This window comes from Pelobates fuscus, chromosome 3 (genome assembly GCF_036172605.1).
Source record: "Pelobates fuscus isolate aPelFus1 chromosome 3, aPelFus1.pri, whole genome shotgun sequence".
NCBI classification, from domain to species: Eukaryota; Metazoa; Chordata; class Amphibia; order Anura; family Pelobatidae; genus Pelobates; species Pelobates fuscus.
The window spans coordinates 400518670-400540040 of NC_086319.1; the positions used below are offsets into that span (position 1 = coordinate 400518670).

A 21371-nucleotide genomic window follows, 5' to 3' on the forward strand; every position below is an offset into this window, starting at 1 on the left:
GAGGATTAGTTAGGATGGCCTCTAATCTAAAATGGCTCCTACATATACTCCCATAGCCAAAACTCTTTCTCTACTTTCTCTTAGCCCACCCCAAGCCTTAACCACACTCTTTGCCTGTCTCCTAGCCATGTCAAGACCCATTCCCCTTAGCTATGCTGCTCCATGTGCTACATTCTTCCTGTAATATTGTATAATTGTCTCATTTATTGTTAATATAACATATTATTGCAATACAATATTGTAAAGTGCTGCGGAATAAGTTGGCACAATATAAATGTTAATGATAATATTAAAAATAATAATACATGTAATTGCCTATTAATTGAATTTGTAATTCACCTCAAGATAATATTTTTTTTTAAATATTCACACTCAAATACTTCAGAAAACCGCACTGTTCAAAAGTAAGTTTATTAATTAGAAAAAAATAAATCTAAATCCTTTTAACCCACTGTATTGGACTGTGCAACAATAGCTTTGTGAAACCATTTAGCAGTGTGGGATTGCAATAATATTTAACATTTAGTTCCTGGGATATGAATCCAAGAGTGTCTGTAGGGGGCAGTGTTTTTTTTTTTTTTAAAGCGGCACTGTCATGCCGAATCCCGTTTTTTTTTTTTAACCCCCCTCCCGCCTCCACTACATCCAATTGACCCGCTAGTCACCCCAAAATGCCCCAAAGCCCCCCACATTACCTATTTTTTATTCTTTATTTTCTGCCCCGATCTTTATTCAGGGCGCCGCCATCTTTTTATGGGTAGGTGAAGTCCCTGTGGGACACGTCATCTGCCCACACTAGACAGACTGTGAGATTCCGGCACATGCCCAGTGAAACACCTGGACATGCGAACGGGAATTTCACCTATTCATTCATTCATCAGACAGACGAATGAATGAATAGAAAAAATCAAACGAACAAACAAACACCGAATATCAGTGTTTGTTTGTTTGTTTGTTCGGTTTATTACAAGGAGGGAGCTACCGGCGTGCAGCTCCCTCCTTGTAATATGTAAAGATAGAAGCGGCAGGGAGCTCTGCTGCCCACCACTTCATAAGCCCCCAGGTCCCCCCCTCACTCTATGGGGGTCAATATGACCCCCATAATAGCATAAGGGAGATTAAAATCTCCCGAATGCCCCTACACGCTATACCGCGAGTAGGGGCATGTCCACTAAACAGTGAGCAGCCTGTGACTGCTCACTGTAAAACAAATGGTAATAAGGGGGGGACCTACTGTCCTCCCCCTGGCCCCCACACCTGGGCGGCGGGTGGGGGCCATAATAGTAATAGGGGGGGCTACTGTCCTCCCCCAGGCCCCCACCCCTGGGCGGCGGGTGGGGGCCATAATGGTAATAAGGGGGGGACCTACTGTCCTCCCCCTGGCCCCCACACCTGGGCGGCGGGTGGGGGCCATAATAGTAATAGGGGGGGCTACTGTCCTCCCCCCGGCCCCCACCCCTGGGCAGTGGGTGGGGGCCCTAATAAAACAATAAGGGGGGACCTACTGTCCTCCCCACCTGGCCCCCACCCCTGCGCGGTGGGTGGGGGCCCTAATAAAACAATAAGGGGGGGACCTACTGTCCTCCCCACCTGGCCCCCACCCCTGCACGGTGGGTGGGGGGCCCTACTAAAACAATAAGGGGGGGACCTACTGTCCTCCCCCCCTGGCCCCCACCCCTGCGCGGTGGGTGGGGGCCCTAATAAAACAATAAGGGGGGGGACCTACTGTCCTCCCCCCTGGCCCCCACCCCTGCGCGGTGGGTGGGGGCCCTAATAAAACAAATAAGGGGGGGACCTACTGTCCTCCCCCTGGCTTTGGAATTTTCCCACGCTGTGCAAAATGACAAAGAGCACTCTGATTGGCTTAAACCCACCAATCAGAGTGTTCTTAGCCTAATTGCAGGGCGGGGCAAGGCTTTATAAGCCTTCCCCCCCCTGCGGAGCTCAGTATGCGCGGAGCCCTCCATGGGTGAAGATGGATTATTTTTTTTGCGCTCTGGTTTTTTCTTTTTCGTCAGGTTTTTTTTTTGCGCTCACGTTTTTTATTTAATTTTTAGTTTGACGGCTATGATGGATTTTTTGGGGCCTTTTTGGGGGCTGAAGAAAGAAGATTTTAGAAAAAAGAAGACGTCAAATGGTAAGTTTAATTTTTTTTTTTTACAGGTTAGTTATTTTATTCCCCCCTCACTATTTTTAGGGTGAGGGGGGTAGGTAGGGGATAGTTTGTTTTGGGTGGGGGGGTGACTAGGGGCTTGGGACCCCTAGTCACCTTGATTGGGGGGGCTGTTTCATTTAGGGCCCCCACCCACCGCTCAGGGGTGGGGGCCGGGGGGAGGACAGTAGGTCCCCCCCTTATTGTTTTATTAGGGACCCCACCCACCACGCAGGGGTGGGGGCCAGGGGGGGGAGGACAGTAGGTCCCCCCTTATTGTTTTATTAGGGCCCCCACCCACCGCTCAGGGGTGGGGGCCGGGGGGGAGGACAGTAGGTCCCCCTCTATCTTTATTTAGGGCCCCCACCCACCGCTCAGGGGTGGGGGCCGGGGGGAGGACAGTAGGTCCCCCCCTATCTTTATTTAGGGCCCCCACCAACCCCTCAGGGGTGGGGGCCAGGGGGGAGGACAGTAGGTCCCCCCCCCTTATTTGTTTTATTAGAGCCCCCACCCACCGCGCAGGGGTGGGGGCCAGGGGGGAGGACAGTAGGTACCCCCCTTATTGTTTTATTAGGGCCCCCACCCACCGCGCAGGGGTGGGGGCCAGGGGGGGAGGACAGTAGGTCCCCCCTTATTGTTTTATTAGGGCACCCACCCACCACGCAGGGGTGGGGGCCAGGGGGGGTCGACAGTAGGTCCCCCCTTATTGTTTTATTAGGGCCCCCACCCACCGCGCAGGGGTGGGGGCCAGGGGGAGGACAGTAGGTCCCCCCCTTATTGTTTTATTAGAGCCCCCACCCACTGCACAGGGGTGGGGGCCAGTGGGGAGGACAGTAGGTCCCCCCCCTTATTGTTTTATTAGGGCCTCCACCCACCGTGCAGGGGTGAGGGCCAGGGGGGAAGGACAGTAGGTCCCCCCATCTTTATTTAGGGCCCCCACCCACTGCGCAGGGGTGGGGGCAGGACACCAGCCGCGCAGAGGGGGGGGGTATTAGGTTTTTTGTTTTTTACAGTGAGCAGCTATAGGCTGCTCACTGCTTACTACACATGCCCCTACTCGCGATATAGCGAGTAGGGGCATATTATTTACTAATACTAAGTAATCTTTACTTAGTATTAGTAAATTTGGCTGAAAGACCAATTTAGGTCTTTCAGCCTTTTAGTAGATAGCTCCCTGATACCGTGGGAATTAGGGAGTTATCTACTAAGCGGCTGCAAGATGCAGCCGCGGCAATGAATAGGATCGGAGTTTCATTCATTAGAATGAAATTCCGATACGAACAAAGTACCGAATTGCATCCTAACACCAATGGAGAAACTCTTCTCATTCTGTTAGGATGGAATTCGGCCATTTTGCCGGCGTTCTGTCTAAGTGACAGGATGTTCGGCAATACTGACAGGAAGTATTGTGGGAACTGGGAGGAAAGCTAGGGATCATGGGAAAATTGCTCTGACCAGTGGAAATTAAGCACACTTTGCTCCTCCGCTGGTCAGAGCTGTTCAAGTGGAGGAATCCTCCATAAGGCAAAGAGTCCCTACTTTGTCTTATGATTTTAAAGAAAACTAAAGAAGACAGGAAGAAAAGAATAACAGATCCCGAGAGAGGGGGAGAAGAGGAAGAGATTGAGGAAAGGTAAGTTCGGCATGACAGTGCCGCTTTAACTTTACTTAGGGATTTCACTGTATATCAGGGTTCCCCCTTCAATTATCGCTATTGCATAGCCACAGGATTTTTCTGCAGGGTCTATTTATCTTGGGGCTAGTCATAGCTTGGCTGACATACTGTAAAATGTCTTCAACGGATATAGAAGCACTCTGGGTTGGGAATAATGAAGACCTCAAACATGTCTCTGCAATATGTATGACAGTATGTGTTTGGATATGTGTAACAGATTATGTGTATGAGTAACATGTTGTGTGTATCTGTGAATCAATGAGTGTGTACATGTGTAATATTCTGTATGTTATATTATATATAATGGCAGATTAAGAAACATCATTAACAACAATTGGCACCTTTTGTTGAAGGACCCAATATTACACAGCTTGTTACCCGCCCAACCAAAAATTGTACATAGAGGAGTCCCAAATGTTAAGAATATTTTGTCATTTAAACACGTTAAAGGGGTTAACAAGACTTTAGGGTCATAAGAAAAATTTGCAGGACTGAAAAAGGGTTTTTATAACTGTGGGACATGCAATGCGTGTAAAGCCACAAGCTCCCATAGAACTTTTAAGGACCATTTTACATCATCAACTACAATTTATAAGATTAAGGATTGTATAACATGTCACACCAGCAATGTAATCTATATGCTTATCTGCCCGTGTGGATTAAGATATATAGGTCGCACGACACGCCAGCTACACACTAGAATAGGTGAACATGTGTACAACATACGTAGGGGTTTTGCATTACATCAGGTGTCAGTACACTTTAAAGAGCAACATAACAGTGACCCCTCTGGTCTATCATTTGTTGGAATCCAAAAAGCACTTTTTAACTGGAGAGGTGAAGATCATATAAAGAAAGTAGGCCAAATGGAAATGAGATGGATCTTTGAACTCAACACTCTCATTCCATTTGGCCTCAATAATGACTTTGAGTTGTGCCACTTCTTATAGTTTTTTTAATTAATATTTTAATTTTTTACCTATATTTTAAGGAAAAAACTGGTTTATATTTTATGGTTTACATTTTATATTTTATATTTTGATCCAGGATAATGTTAATATTTTGTATACTAACATACTTTGTATTTAAATCATAGTACCTTATAATTGGGTTTGGTCACTTTAATTATGTGCATGTCTTATGAAAAGGGGCACTGTAGTTAAAAAGGATCTAAACTTGATACAAACAACATGTTTAAATTAAGTGTCAACACTAATTCTCTTTATTTCTCTTTTCTTGAAAATTCCCAGATTTTACTAGTAACATGACGTAAAGTCATGATTTTATTGAAGACACGGAGGCGAGTATTATGCATAACTCTTTCTTTATTTCCTCAGCAGCAAAGATAGAGGAATATAAATATTATCGAAATTGAAAGCAAAAAACTGTACAGGCATAACAGGCAGCCAATCACATAACAGAGGAAGTAGCTATATAAGTCCTGTGTCTCCCACAATCCCCCTCTTTCTCGCGAAACCGAAGACCAGGTAAGACGAACGATGCTCCATTAGATCCAAACAGGAAACGGGAGACAATGCGAAAACTTCAAGCTACAAAAGATAGAAAAATATGGTAATTTCCAAACTCAAAACTGTAGACTTACCAAACATAACTGTGAGGAGCCATACATAAAACTGGATTCTGAAATATAAAATATATAGAATTAGAAACCAGCAAAAGCGTTCAAAATCATCCAAAACATGATAAAATACATGATACAAATACATGATCTAAACACATGATATAAATAGAGACCTGATTGAAAAAACATACCTGAATCGTATCGAAGCATCTCCTATCCCAGATCCACACCAGGAGGGTGGGAGGGAATAATACTCGCCTCCGTGTCTTTAATAAAATCATGACTTTACGTCATGTTACTAGTAAAATCTGGGAATTTTATTAAAGACACGGAGGCTCATATTATGCAAGTTCAAAGCTGTGCCACCACTCGAGATGCGATGTGTTCAATAGGTCTGAAATAGAAGTCTCGAAAGGTCGATTCTCGGGACCAATCTGCCGCTCGCATAATATCTTCCAAACGGCATCCGACTGAGGAAGCTTTCGAAGCCATCGCGCCTCGCACAGAATGAGGCGTAAATACAGAGGTGTCTATACCCGCAGAGGCTAACAGCCAACGCACCCAACGTGCCAGAGTAGGTGTCGAAACTGGCCGATGAGGAGACTTAAAAGATACAAACAAATCGTGCAGATCGGCTGAGCGAAGAGAGCATGTAACATCCAGGTAAACTTTGATGCAATCCACCGGGCAGAGCGCCGGACACTCAGAAAATCTGGGGTATGAAAATTACTTGGATGCAGATTTAGTCCTCCTGGATATGTCAAAAGTAACACCCTCTGGGGTGAATGCAACGGCGTCCCACTCCATGGCCCTGATGTCCGAGACCCTGTTGCAAGAGATCAAACAGAGTAGCATCACCAACTTGGATGACAATCGTTTTAAAGTCAGTTCTTGGTTAGGGTACCACGATGAGAGGAACTGCAACATCACGTTGACATCCCAAAAGGCCGAGAAACGAGGCCAAGGAGGACGAGCAAGGCGAATACCCTTTAGAAGACGACATACAAAAGGATGTCTGCCTACAGGGGAACCATCCAAACCCTTGTGGCCGGCCAAAATAGCCGAACGGGAGAGATTGATCGTGCGGTATGCCTTGCCCGAGTCAAACAGGGATGTGAGGAATTCCAGGATCAATTCCAGCAGATACGGGATCCACTGCCCGTTCCATGCACCAACCAGACCACGATATCCATGAAGCTCGATAGGCTGTACGGGTGCCTGGGGCCCAGGCGTTATCGAGGAGCAGGAGAGTTGCCTGCGGAACGTCTGGGACAGTCCAAGGTCCCCTGAAAGGAACCACGCTATCAGGGGTAGCTGGTGTTGCAACACCAGCTCGTGTGAGTTCCCATCCGGATCCAGAAGGAGGTCCTGGAAGACAGGTATCAGCCGAGGGTAATCTATCGATAACTCCATCAAGCGAGGGAACCATGGTCGAGATCTCCATAGAGGGGTGACCAACGCCAAACGACAGTCATGGCGAACCATCTTCGAGATCGTGCGCGCGATCATGTTGAACGGGGGAAAAGCGTACAGATGACCCCGTGGCCATTCCTGGAGAAAGGCATCTGTCGCTACCGCTGCTGGGTCCGGCCTCCAGCTGTAGAACTCCGGCAGCTGAGTGTTCAGCCGAGATGCGAACAGATCCATCTGGAATCTTCCCCACAGCATGTCCAGGCTCTGGAACACCGAAGCGTGTAAACGCCAATCTCCAGAGTCTCTTAAGTGTCTGGAATTCCAATCCGCTCCCGAATTGTCCAGACCCGGAATGTATTCCACTGTTACCGAAACGTTGTTGTAGAGGCAGAACTGCCAGAAATCTTTTGCCAGAATCGCCAACATCTTGGACTTCGTACCCCCCAGGTGATTTATGTAGCGGACCGCCGATACGTTGTCCATCTTGAGGAGAACGCAGCAATTCGCCCGTCCTGGGGTAAGGCTGCGGATCGCGAACGCCCCTGCCAGGAGTTCCAAGCAGTTGATGTGTAACGACTTCTCCATGTCGGACCGTCTGCCTCCTGTGGAAACGTCGCCACAACGAGCACCCCAGCCGTGCAAGCTGGCATCGGACTCGATCACTACGTCTGGGATGGAGCCGAAAATTGCTCTCCCGTTCCAAGCCTCCATGTGTGCCAACCACCACACCAATTCATCCCTGGACTCCGCGTCCAAACGTATCTGAGACTCGTAGGAGTGACCTGACCGAAGGTGTGACCCTTTGAGCCGTTGGAGGGCCCGGTAATGTAGCGGGCCTGGGAAGATCGCTTGAATAGAGGCCGCGAGAAGGCCAATTATTCTCGCCAGTTGTCTGACGGATAAGTCTGAGACACGAAGAGCCCTTTGAATTTCCTTCTGGATGGCTCTTACCTTTGAACACGGTAGGAACAGAAATTGTTGGACAGAATCCACTCTGAAGCCCAGGAACTCTATGGACTGGGCGGGAACTAGGACCGACTTGTCCCAGTTGATCAGAAAACTCAGCTTCTGTAGCAGGTTGGTAGTCCACTCCAGATGTAGGAGGAGGTCCTCCTTTGATTGGGACAAAATCAGAATGTCGTCCAGATAAATAATGAGGCGAACCCCGCGGGTTCGGAGGAACGCCACTACAGGCTTCATGAGCTTGGTGAAGCACCAGGGAGCTGATGAGAGACCGAAAGGCAGGCAAGTGAAGCGCCAACGAAGCCCGTGCCATGTGAAATGGAGGTAGTCTCTGAACTCCAAAGCAATGGGTACCGTGAAGTAGGCGTCCTTCAGGTCCAGTTTGGCTAGCCAGTCCGACTGGCGTAGAAGGTCTCTGAGGCAGTGTATACCTTCCATCTGGAAGTGTTGGTAACATAGGAAGGCGTTGAGGGGACGAAGATTTATCACAGGGCGAACTCCGCCCCCTTTCTTGGGCACCAGGAACAGATTGCTCGTAAAGCCTACGGCGGCGAACGGCAATTCCTCTATAGCGCCCTTGGACAGCATTTCCACGACTTCCGTGGAAATCATCTCGTCCTGATCCGGTGGAAGAGACAGTTCTCTGGGGGAACAAAACTGGACAGGCATGGAAACAAACTCTAGGCGATACCCCTTTACACATTGCAGAGCCCAAGCATCCGAGGTGATATTTTCCCACTCTCGGTAAAATAAAGCCAGCCTCCCTGCCACTTGAACGGGAGGGAAAGAAAGGGTACTCACCGTAAGGACGTCTGCTGGGGGTACCACCGCGGGGGTATCTGGAGCCCCAAGCCCGGCCTCTGGCTGGGAAGAAGGGAGGGGTTCTCTGATCCTGAAATCCCCGGGAGGGAAAAAAGGAACCTCTGGTTGCGCGGAATGCGCCTCGGAAACCACGGCCGGGTGGACGGTTCCTGCTACGCCCGGCCCCTCCGAAAACCTTAGGCGCGAACACGCGCTTCATGTTCGCCTGCGCCTTGTCAATAGCAGTGAAGGTCTTGACATACGACCCCATGTCCTTAACGAAGGAGGTGCCGAACAGCAAACCCTCATCGGTCGGCTCAGGCTCTGCCACATTCATGGTGACCAGCTTAGGGTCGATCTTTAAGAGAATAGCTTTATGCCTCTCAGTAGACATCGCCGTATTGGCGTTCCCCAGTAAGCATATGGCCCGTTGGACCCAACCTATGGCCACATCAATATCCAAGACCGAGTCGCCAGTCCTGGCAGAATCGAGAAGCTCGTATAGCTTCGAGAGGGGTCCTAGCGTATCCAGGATCTTGTCCTGGCATCCCTTCAGGGAATGGTCAAGGCCCTTCTTGGGCTTCCAGCCCGACTTATTTAAAAACTGGGCAATCTGCGGGTCAATGTCTGGGGTCTTACAGGCAGCGCCCGGGAGGGTAGGGCGTGGGCATTCGGCGCGCAGTTTATTGCGGCCTTCTCTAAAAAGGGGCGTGCGGATGCGCTTAGCCACATACTGGGCAATATGGTCCGGGGGGACCCATTCAGCGGACCTGGGGTGACGCAGGTCGTCTGGATCAAACAGGGGGTTACCCTGCGGGTCAAGGATTGCTTTGTCGTCCCCAGAGGGGCCTAATATCTGACCCCGGGCCTTGGCAGAGGACCCCGAGGGGTTCACGCCCGTAAGGGGCAAATCCTCGCCAGATACCTCATCATCAAAGGAGTCATACTCCATAGCGTCGGATTCTTCCTCCACACTCCAGTCGGTATCCGACCCATCATCAAGGGCTCTAGCCCGTTTCCACAACCTAGCCTTTTTTAGCCCGGCCAGGGGCTCTTTTGCGCGTGGGGTGCGCGCCATCTGTGACCGCCTCTAGCGTGTCAGTCATGGCAGGCATAGCCTGCATCGAGGAGTGGGAGCCGACATTTTTAGCCTTGGCCCTAGCCTTACGGGCCCCAGGCACAGTCTGGGCAGGTGAAGGGGACCCCCCACCCTGGGGGGCCGGGGAGGCCATTGCAGGCAAAACCATAGAATGGAGGGAGTGGGTAAAGGAGGAGGAGACAGCCCCCATGGCTGAGGCAATAGCCTTCTGCAATGAAGAAGCCATAGTGGCCTCAAGCAAGGCTTGAAATTCCTGAGAGGCCATAGCACTCCCAGTATTCTCCAAGTTAAATTCCCCAGAGGGACTAGTAGGCCCATCATCCCTATCCTGCATAATGGCAATCAATTGTAAAGACCAGAAATTGAAAACTAGTGAAGTGGGGCAGGAGAGAATTGAAAGGGTTGAGTAACCCACAGCACAGAAGAACAAATATTAGCAATCAGACCGTTAGTGTGCCCAGGAGAGATCGAGGCGACCGACCGCACGGCAGCTAGGATGCAGACCTCGTGGAGGACCGTCCAAGATGGCCGCCGCATGCGAGGGAAGTGCTCGCGGTCGTGCACCCGTGGGGGAAGGGGCGCGTGCACTCAGCCCGCGCGGGAGTCCGTGAGCGGGTAGGGGAGTGCACGGAGCCGCGGCCGCGAAGAAAAGAACGGCCGCGGCAAAAGAACCACTGCAGGTACCCGCGGAAGACGCGGGGAGCAGGGGAGGGTAGGGAGAGAAACTCCTGGCAAAGGGGGAAAAACCCCGGGGTCCCCAAGGCACACTAAGGTGTGAAAACGAACAAATTATGATAAGAACAAAACAAATAACAGTCAATAATAAATAATAATAATAATGATAAAGGCAAAATTCAGTAAAATAACAATAATCACAAGCACAAACACTATGATAAATTGCAATGAGTAAGAGAGCTAAACAGGATACTTAGCTGTCTGAGGAAGCAGCAAAGAAAGAGGGGGATTGTGGGAGACACAGGACTTATATAGCTACTTCCTCTGTTATGTGATTGGCTGCCTGTTATGCCTGTACAGTTTTTTGCTTTCAATTTCGATAATATTTATATTCCTCTATCTTTGCTGCTGAGGAAATAAAGAAAGAGTTATGCATAATATGAGCCTCCGTGTCTTTAATAAAATTAGGGTTCAAGGTGTAAAACAAAAGTTTTTTATATGTTTGCTAGTAATGTATCAACTAGCTATGTGCAATGTGCATTTTATCAATTAGCTATGTGCAATGTGCAATGTGTATTCTTTGTTGGTTAAATATAGGGTTAACAGAGATTGCAATTTTAAATCACCATGTTTTAATAGAGACTATTAGAAACGATCCAATTAGGAATGAGAGGATCGTATAAAATAACGAACAATTGACAAGATAGCATCACTGCATCACGTCCTGAGGAAGCTTCGGCGACGCACGCCACGCACGCTGATCACGTAGTGACGTAGAGACGCAAAAGGGGCGGAGCACCCGGGAAGCTCGGAAACCCTTACTGACGCCCAGGACTACCAAAGTGGTCTGCTTTCACCGCGATATCCGTGGAGGAAAGAGGAGAAGCCGGCTGCCAGCTAACATCATACCTGGGCTCAGACAATTTCAAAGCGTGTGTGAGTAGCAGCTGGGACTGCATAAAACTCACTTACCTTTATCTTGTAAGAGGCTTACAGTTCATTTATTCATTGTTTATTTTGTTCATTTCTATTTTGTATAGTATGTTTTAAGTATTCTATTTGAGATTGAATTATATCAATCCTCTTCAGTGCTAGGAGTGTTTTATGTCTAGTTAATAAAATTGTGTAATTATTTGAAACTGTGCTTCACTATTATATGCACTTTATCTATTTTTTCCATATATTCATCTGAGCTGAAACGATTTAAAGGATCATATGGGAATGAAGATCTGACTTTGCGCTCCACCTTCATAAGTATTTTAATATTCTGTATGTGGTTGTATATGTGAGTATGTGTAACAAATAGGGTTTCAACTTTTTCAGGGCCCACACCACGGCCAGGCATTCCTTCTCGATGGTGGCGTAGCTTACTTCTCGAGGTAACAGCTTGCGACTGATGTAAGCCATGGTATGTTCTCTGTCATCGGGCCCGACTTGGCTTAGTACTGCACCCAATCCAAACATAAAAGCGTCTGTGTGGACGAGAAAGCGTTTAGTTGGATTGGGGGAAGCCAAGACAGGGGGATCTACAAGTGCTTGGTTCAACTGTTGGAATACCTGCTCACACTCCGGGACCCAGACTACTTGGCCGAGAAGGTTCTTACGGGTAAGGTCGGTAAGGAGTTTGGCCAGGTAACTATAATTTGGCATAAACTTCCTATAGTACCCTGCCGTCCACAGAAAAGCACATGTGTTTTCGTCCTTGGGGTTGGCGACTGGGACATTGACTTAATTTGAGTAGGCTCGGGCTCGGGATGCCCGCACCCCACTCGGTGACCTCGGCCATGCCTATATGGCACTTAAGGGTTAAACCGCTTCTCTAATTCTATCTAGGACTGCTCCTACATGGGCGAGGTGTTCCTGCCAGGTATGGCTGAAAAAGGCAATATTATTGAGATACACACAGTCATAGTCCTGGAACCCATCTAGGAGGCGGTCCACCATCCGCTGAAAAGTAGCTGGAACATTTTCCATCCCAAATGGCATGACCTTAAATGGTACAGGCCGAATGGTGTGACAAATGCCGACTTAGGGATGGCTTCGAGGGTTAGAGGGATCTGTCAATACCCCTTACAAAGATCAATTGTAGTGAGGTATTGGCCCCTAGCCATCCGGTCTAAGAGCTCATCTATCCTAGGCATTAGATAGGCATCTGAAACAGTCTTGTCATTTAACCTCCAGTAGTCCACGTATAACCGGGTTGTAGCATCCCGCTTCGGTACTAGGACTACTAGGGAGGCCCAGGGGCTGGGAGAGGGCTCAATCACCCCCGGTTGGAGCATCTCTTGGAACTCCTTTTGCATACTCTCCAGAACTGATTCTGGGATTTGGTATGGTGGTTGGCATAGTGGGAGTTGACCTTGTGTCTCTACCCGGTGAGTGGCCAGAGGGGTGTCCCCGGGTACATTGGAGAAGGTGACTTTATTCTCCTATAATAGCTGTTGTACTTGGGAGCACTCCTGTGGGCTCAGCCGGTCTCCCAAATTGACCTCCTCTATCTCACCTGATTGACTCCCATCCCTTAGGAGGTTGGGTAGGTGAAGGATGTCAAAGTCCTCAGAGGCAGGGGCACAGATCACTGCCACCTCCTCTGCTCGCTTATGGTAGGGCTTCAGCATGTTCATGTGGAGCATGCGTCGCCCTCTCGAACCAGAGCAAGGGCCGATCACTTAAGTGGTATCACATTTTTGCTCCACCACTTGGTATGGGCCCTGCCAGGCAGCCTGCAGCTTGTCATTCTGGACAGGTTTTAAAATCAAAACTAACTTAAAGCTACGGTCCCTGGTGCCCTGATTGTACAAGGTGCGCTCGTGGCTCTTTGCCGCCTAGAGGTTCTCTCGTACTGACCTAGTCAACTCCTCCAGACGGTCCTAAACTTTCACCTGCAGTAATATCTGATACCAAATCTCCATTTGTTAACACTAAATCTAGTATGGCTTCTTTACAAGTTGGCTCCTCAACGACTTGTTTTAGAGACAATCCCAGTAGGGAGTTTAGAATATGTGTGCTCCTGGCACAAGCAGCTATTTTGGTTTTCAAGTTCACATCAGGAAGATAAAAGTCACCTATGATGATAACTTTCCTCTTCATTGTCATTTTAGCTATTTCCTCAACTAGTAGATTATCTAACTATTCTATTTGTCCTATAAGCCCAGCAAACCAATCTGGCAAATTTCAATGTGTAAAAGCTGAAATGGGCAAGCTCTTCATTTGATCCTGTAACTTTAACAAATATCATTAAATCTGTACATGGGGGGCATTGTTGTACTTCTGGGACTTCACAGCATACTAATATGTGTGTTTTATTCTAGTAAAAGCTACATTCACAGTTAAAACCATGAACCTGGAAAATAACACACTTAATTTCTCACACTTTTTTAGATTTTATTTATATTAAATTGTGTGCCATATATAAATATTTGATGGGAAAAAAGCCCTATTTCTTTTGAACAAAATGATATGTAATAAGTGTGCATGCACTTAATATGAAAGAGGTAAATTATGATTGAATATACATTTAGTTCTAGGTTTTATTTTGGATTGGTTTTGGTCAGAACGTGAACAATTGCCTCGATCCTTATGGGGTTAAGACTTGGTATCTGAGAAATTCCATTTTAAAGAGTAAATAAGTAAATATTTGTGCTGGGATTTTTGGCAATAATAAATAAATTATCTATTTTTTCTTTATGTAGAAAAGCTCCAAAATAGTTTAATCATAACATATTTAAAGAAGATTATTGCAATGATGTTAGCTTTTGGATTTCCCCAAGAGATGTTCCCTTGAGTTCAGCTCTGGTCTAAGTAATATAATAAAACACTTAGGGGCAAACAAGCAAACAACCAGGGCCCAGGTAGAGGACTGAATGGCAAACACCTCCATGGCCACCGTATACTTTCCAGTGGAACTAAGAGAAGCCGGGATATAGGACACCCAGACACTAAGGAAGGCCAGCATGCTGAAGGTGATGAACTTGGCTTCATTGAAACTGTCAGGAAGTCTCCTAGCCAAAAATGCAACAATGAAACTGATTGTGGCCAGGAGACCAAGGTATCCTAACATGCACCAGAAGGCTGTGGGTGAACCATCGTTACATTCAACAATGATAATTCCTGGTTTGGTTTGTATGTTGTCTATTGGGAAAGGAGGGGCATATGAAATCCATGTGATACACAAAATGAATTGTAAAGAGGAGGATGAGGTAATAATCATGTAGGAAACCCGTGGTCTAGCCCATCTCTTTAATCTGCTACCAGGCTTTGTGGCCATAAAGGCAAAAACCACCATGATGGTTTTAGCTAGAATGCAAGAGACACAAAGTGTAAAGACTGTGCCAAATGCAACTTGTCGTAAAAGACATTTCTCAGCCTGAGGGTTACCTATAAAAGCTAAGGAGCTGAGGAAGCAGAGAGACATCGACATTAGGAGAAGACAACTTAGAGAGAAGTTATTTGCTCTGACAATTGGAGTGTTCTTATAAAGAATGAAAAGTCCAAAGATAGAAATTGGCAGCAAGGATGAAAAAGCACTTGTGGCAGCTAGAGCAGCACCCAAAGGCTCTTCAAAGGAGAGAAACTCTCTGTTCTTTTGGAGACATCTGTCTTTCTGGGTGCTGGGCCACTGATCCCATGGACACTTGTAGCATTCACCTGAGTCTAAAAGTAAACATAACAGTAGCATGGTCAACCAATAAATATTTTTTTATTTAAGTGGGTTAAGCATGCTTTTTCAAAAATATTAGTAAACGTACCTCTACTGTTAGAAATCTCTCCCACAGGACATGGCACACATTGAAAACAACAAACAGGCATATCCCGCCTTAATACCTTCCGAAAACCCGCAAGGCAGCTCTGAGTGCAGACTGAAACAGGTACCTGCAGTTATGGATTAGAAATATGTAAAAGGGATTACTTTTGTCACTGCAATGCAGAACATTCTACGTTTGTAGTTGACATGTATCATGTAGTTGACATGTATCACTGTTTTGTTACTGGGAAGATCATAAGTAAAAAAATAAGCCTAGTACGGAGTTTTCTTTTTATACTTAGTGTGTAAAACATACCATTTAACTTAAGATCAAGTTAGTCCTGCTATAAATAGAAGTGTATGAAAAGATTTCAAAGTTGGTGCATCGACCAGCTGAGCTACATCTTTTGCCCATTTGGAACTTCATATCTCAGCGAGGTCTAGCTTTCTAGAAATCATGTGAAATTAAAACAGCTGTTGTGTTTCATTACGCTTTAATCATCCATCAAAAAACAATACATTAATTTAGTAAAAAATGCTATATTTTGTATAGTAAAAAAAAACTAAGTATATGGCAAAAAAGATGAATAATAGCAGCAATGGTACAATTATACCTGTGTATACAAGCTATGGAGCAAATCAGAAGTCATCCAAATTTATGCAGATTCGTCTATTTGTCTTAATTGCAAACGAACGAACAGTGAAGTGAACAAAAAACAGATCACAGCTGTTAAGAGCCATTCATTGTATTTATTCATTTGGATGATGGACCTGAAAAGCTAAGCTTTCAACCTTAACCAATAATTGTGTTGTGCTTATGAATTATTAAAGTGCAATAAACACTTTGTGTAAAATAGTGAAGATAACCGGATGTTGTGAGTTTCATTCAGACTGAGCTCACCACTCCCCAGTATAAGCCTTTTTAATCTTTTTTATAAGTTTAAATAAATTGAAGATATTACACTATGTGGGAACCCTGGGCTTGAAGAGTGGACATTAGCTTCCGATCATTATATTAATAGTAGAGCACTCACTTGTCACCAATGGGGGCTTGGATCGGGACATTAGGTACCTCAATTTAGATCATTGTTAGATCCATCTTCCAAGGCTTTTTTTCCTTCCATATTTTTTATGTTATATCTTCTAGTTAATCTGTTTAGTTAGGCAGATAGTTAAGAGAGTTATGATTATTTTTTGCTAGAAATTTATATCTTCTAAACACCAAATAACAAATACAACTAAAACGCCAATACACATTGCTCCGTATTTTCACAAATATGCTATGGCACAGATTTGATGCAATTAAACTCTTAATAATACACCTACATTCAACATAATTTCAGTACTCTCCATTTCAAATGGGAATGGATCCCCAAGAGAGTCAACTGTCATTGAAAAAGGCCAAGATTATGTCCCCCACTTACATAACCTACCACCAAGAGAGTAACTAGTCAACAAACTTTAGATCTTTCATGTACTTGGCACTTTGTTTTACTTGTTATTATTTGTAGTTATATTTTCATGTTCTTATGTTAAAAACACTAAGCTGATACCAAACATGCCGAGAACACCTGGAAACCACAGCTCTCTCTCTGTTCATTCCGCTCTAGAATTCGCAACTCAGGCCCACACACCTGGTATATACAGTGAATGGGGTTTTCTTTTGTATCTCTTTCATTAACTACTGCAATGAACACTTTGTGAATTAATGCAATGGGTTTTAACGGTACCACTTGTCACGTATGTAATTTGTACTTACCTGATGGAATGTAACCACCTCATATTCTCTGTTATAATTGTACACATTTCCTTATTTCGTGTGAAAACAATAAAAAGATAATGAAATAATAATAATAAATAATAATAATAATAAAGAGAAAGTAACTAGTGGTAGGTTATAAAGGTGGAGGCCATAATCTTGAGGTCCTCAAGAAATTGTATGGGTTTAGTTGAGCATTAAGACCTAAAAGTTTTCATCGACTTAAAATGATATGAAAAAAATTAAATCATATAATAGAAAATATGGGAAATAAAGAGTTTACAGATTAAAAATTACAGTTCTTTATGCATTTCACTAGGGGATGTATGTTCAGTCCAAAGGCGGAGTGGAAGTCGGTAAACTAATGGTCATATTTCTCATTCGTTTGCAAATTCTAATTCTTATTATTTGTAAAACCTAAAGAGAGTTAAATTCATGTTTTTTATTTTATCAATGATCAAAACTGCCTTTAAACAGTGTGCTATATTAAAATCTAGTCTAGGAGCAGAATACATTATAATGATTCTTGTAACAGTATACCTGTCCTTCGCCATATGCCCATAGGACAGCATTATGGTTTATTTGAAAGGAGTTCTCATCAAACTTAGTGGTATCATAGCTGCCCACTTTGACGTGCCTCGTAGTGCCATCTGAATTCACCTGCCAGTTTACAATATCATACACTGCAGGCGGGTCACTGTTCAGGTCAAAGAAGTGTTCTCGCCCATTGCTCAACTTCACTCGAGCATTTTGGATGTAGTATGACAGCTGGAGAACAGAACAAGTGCATATATTATTGTTTAACGGTTCCACATGCATATTATCAGTAGATAGAAGTTGCCTAGTCTGCTCCTTGCTCTATAGAGGTTTTATTCTGATTTATCCGATTTAGAAGCAAATTAACAAGTGCTGGGGCTTTAAATGCAGAATGTAAAAAAGACATGTTAAGTATATAAAAATACTAATAAGAGTTCTGCACAGAGAAAACATTTGGTTACTTTTTTGCATCTAGATGAACATTCCGTTCATCCTTGTGGTCCTTCCTTGTGGCTTTTCAATTTGTCAGAATTTTGCCCATGTGATAGTTTCGGGTGAAACTAATTCAAATCAAACAAATCAAAAATATCTTAAAGGCATTAGCGTTAATCTTGTAGCAGGTGGCCAGTGCTTGATAACAAGCCACAACATTACAATTAATATTTAAAAAAAATAATATTAAAAAAACAAATAAAAGCCTGTAGCAGTCAAAATGAGGGAAGTGGACTAGTATAGTATAGGGAAGGTATGCTTGCTGCCATATCCAAATCATGAAACAAGCAAAATGGCTCATCTATGGCACATTTTGTTTGTTTCATGAGATGACCATATGGCATTTTGGAGGTATTGAATTCGAATGAATTGATGATCTTCCAAAACTAAATGCATAAGTCTCATAATAATGTATATAAATCAATAGTCAATATTTGCACTAGTGTCAAATAGCTTCATCCAACACAATATTTATCCTTTCCTAATATAATTACACAATATTTAGTCTTTCCTGTATGTGTTTTATGTGTATATATATGCATTTATATATATGCTATGTTTGTGTTTACAGATATAGTCAGTAGGATAACAACTCTATACATCACTGTTATTTTGTGTATATATTTATTTTGTGATCCGTACCTGCCATGGTTGGAAATGATGGATATCAGCACAGCTTCCATTGTTAAATGTTCCTTTATCCTTCTGGCATGTTAGCATATCATGTAAAGATTTAGCAATGACATGAATTGCAGTATAAAGGTTATAGGCACTTCTTAAGTTTGATACATCATAGAAAGTATTTTGGATATTCCCCTTAGTCTCATTTCCTGTACACAATGTGGAATTGTACCAAGAACCTATCAGGCTCATTTGTTGTAAAAATGTACAACCAAAGACTTTTTCCCAGAAGATTTTAATCCATGGATTATCTCTAGTGTTGATGGGATGAATATTGTTCAGGAGCTCTCCAAATCCTGGGATTATTGAGCTATGGAATGAGAAACCAATAGTTCCAGAGAGTAGTGAAGAATATTTGTTCACTGTTAACATATTTGAGATTGACCAAGCTTCACTGGCCACAAAAGATTTACCTGTTACATTTTGCCTTAGCATCTCATCCAAAATTAACATCGCCTCTGCATCAGTAGTAAAAAGAATCACAACTGTAGCTGTTGATTCTTTGAGAATTTTTGTGATGTGAGGAATTTGTTCCATGCGATTAGTCATTATATATTCTACAAATGCCACACAAGCTCCACCCCTGAGGAGTTCCTGCATAATAACCTGAATGCCCAGACGTCCATAGTCATCATCCACAGCCACTAACCCAACCCATGTCCAGGAAAAGTGTAACACCATCTGTGCTATACCTTTGGATTGAAAGACATCACTTGGGACAGTCCTGAAGAAGGAGGGGAATTGAGTTTTATCACTCAAGATAGAGCTGGTCGATAAGTAACTTATCTAGAAATAGATTGAATACTCTTTAAATGCAATGTGTAAAGTTTATATTAATTATACAAATATAGATATAATTATATGTAACTTTCTTGATTTATGCAGAATTAAGTCAGCATATACATATCAGTGTGAGTTGCTTCTTAGAAATATAAATGTAAAACATTTATAAAGTAAATAAAATAAAGTTTGTTGCAACTGTTCTCTAAACATTTAATTAACCCCTTAGTTGAAAAACAATGTCACATCCCTGTATATATATATATATATATATATTTCATTTTCCTAAAAGAAAATTCTTGAATTTTTAGGAAATAGTTTTCCGAAAAAAAAAAAAATATATTAGAAACAAAACAAAACCTCCATATTAAATTTTAGAAAATTAATTGTTGGTGTCATTTTCCATAGTGTACTTGAATAACAGCACAGTAATAATTATTTTATAAATATTTTAAAAAAAAAATACACATGCTTCTACATTTAAAATAATATTGTCTTCCCAAAAATTTCAATGAAAATTTCTATACTGATTTTTTCAATAAAAAATAGTAATTGAAATGTGTTATTTTGAATTTTCATCATCTACAAATGTATGCTAAATATGCACAGGAATAAAATATCTATAAATACAAATATTGCAGGCAATTTGAAAGTACAAAACAAGCTACATTGTATAACTATCAACAGTTGGCAATATTATTTATACCTGTGGGTATCTGTATAACCCGAGTACATGAGCATTGAGTATAGAGAAGGTGGAAACGGAGTGTCCGATAATAGAGGACACACGTGGTAATTTTGAGCAAATGTAATTTGGCACTCCCTGATTTTGACCTGTTAGCATCTTCAGGGTTCCATCCAGCTCTTGCTGAAGCCCAGCACACGAGTCATAGACTTGGAAGCCCAGCGTTAGGTTAGGAAGTAGAGTGGTGTTCCTGTTTATTTCCTCAAAAGCGAACTTCATGGCATAAAACTGCTGATATACTTCAAAACTAAACCTAAGAACAAAAGGAATTAGTTTTTGTTTACATTCAGAAAATAAAAAGTTTTTTATCTGAGAATGATATATAATAAATCCCTAAGGCTATGTGAGAATAAAATAAGAGATATATGAACAACTTAAAAATAAAATGAAATTTAGAGAAAATTCCAAGAGTGGAAAACAAGAAAGCAAACATAAATAAAAGGATTAAGAATGTGAGAAGAAATCAAATGACGATGGGTTGAGAGGAGGTTCCAAAGAGCTTGTACTGAGGAGAAAATAAAAAATGAACTGTTACGCTATAGTCTTACATATTGCAAACTGCCTGAGGAGGGCGCTCTGTGAATAGAATTTCTGGGTATTCTTTATCAAGGTGAAAGGGTAGAATTGCACCGATTAAGATATCTCCATCCTCCAACACTCCAACCAGATCAGATCCGTGCAGTCTGCACCCCGAAAAATCATAGTGGGATGCTAGCAAGAGGTGGTACAGGACAATGCGCCATATAGTGATATACATTTTGGATTTCAGCCTGAAACAGATAATGTATACATGTAGAACACACAGAACAGTGATTTTAACAAACGTACATACACTGCTCAAAGGAGGACAACTAAAATGGTCTAAAAATCAAACTTACGAAGTGAGAAAGGTGATATTGTAGAAATTTTCAAGTATATTATTATGCTTGAAACCAATATTCACAGAGATAGCAATACCAGGACAAGGTGAAATGCAAAAGGGAATTTAAATATTCCAAGGATATGGATGAAGATAGCCTGTGTTTTGTTGTTTTTAACATTCAGCTAGTAATTAGTAATGCTGTTTTGCTGTCCTACAGACATTTCTAGTCTCTGTTTTTACTGAATTACTTCTTTACTTGACTTCTTTAAAAATAAAACCTGCTTTTCTTTCTTTTGAATTATTATACCTTGCATAGAAATATGGCTATTTTATTATGTTTAATAACGAGAACTTGGTACTGAATGGGTTAATTTAATGATGTTTAAAGTCTTAGCCTTTGGGCAATGATTG

General features: G+C 43.3%; 2 protein-coding genes across 2 annotated transcripts in view; both read right to left on the minus strand.

Moving 5' to 3' along the window:
• LOC134601917 (extracellular calcium-sensing receptor-like) overlaps positions 1-12993 on the minus strand; it is a 34480-nt gene extending 21487 nt beyond the window's left edge. The window contains exon 1 of the mRNA XM_063446423.1: positions 12864-12993. Coding sequence (XP_063302493.1) covers positions 12864-12993 — 130 coding nt within the window. The remainder of the gene's footprint in view (positions 1-12863) is intronic.
• A 1115-nt stretch (positions 12994-14108) lies between these two features.
• Positions 14109-20317, minus strand: LOC134601918 (extracellular calcium-sensing receptor-like). The gene is made up of 5 exons (XM_063446424.1): positions 20060-20317; positions 18535-19359; positions 17404-17631; positions 15109-15232; positions 14109-15013 (listed from the first exon to the last, which is right to left on the minus strand). Exons 1-5 carry the CDS (start codon positions 20315-20317, stop codon positions 14109-14111), a joined length of 2340 nt encoding a protein of 779 aa, XP_063302494.1.
• Between the last annotated feature and the right edge of the window lie 1054 nt (positions 20318-21371).

What these genes read in the sequence shown, in the direction of transcription:
- LOC134601918 (XM_063446424.1), bottom strand. Translation starts at nt 20,317, where the DNA reads ATGAAGTTCGCTTTTGAGGAAATAAACAGGAACACCACTCTACTTCCT. An exon ending in GGTTATACAGATACCCACAG is followed by an intron (nt 19,360 to 20,059) that starts GTATAAATAATA and finishes ATCTATTTCTAG; the next exon opens with ATAAGTTACTTATCGACCAG. An exon ending in AGAGATTTCTAACAGTAGAG is followed by an intron (nt 15,014 to 15,108) that starts GTACGTTTACTA and finishes GTTTACTTTTAG; the next exon opens with ACTCAGGTGAATGCTACAAG.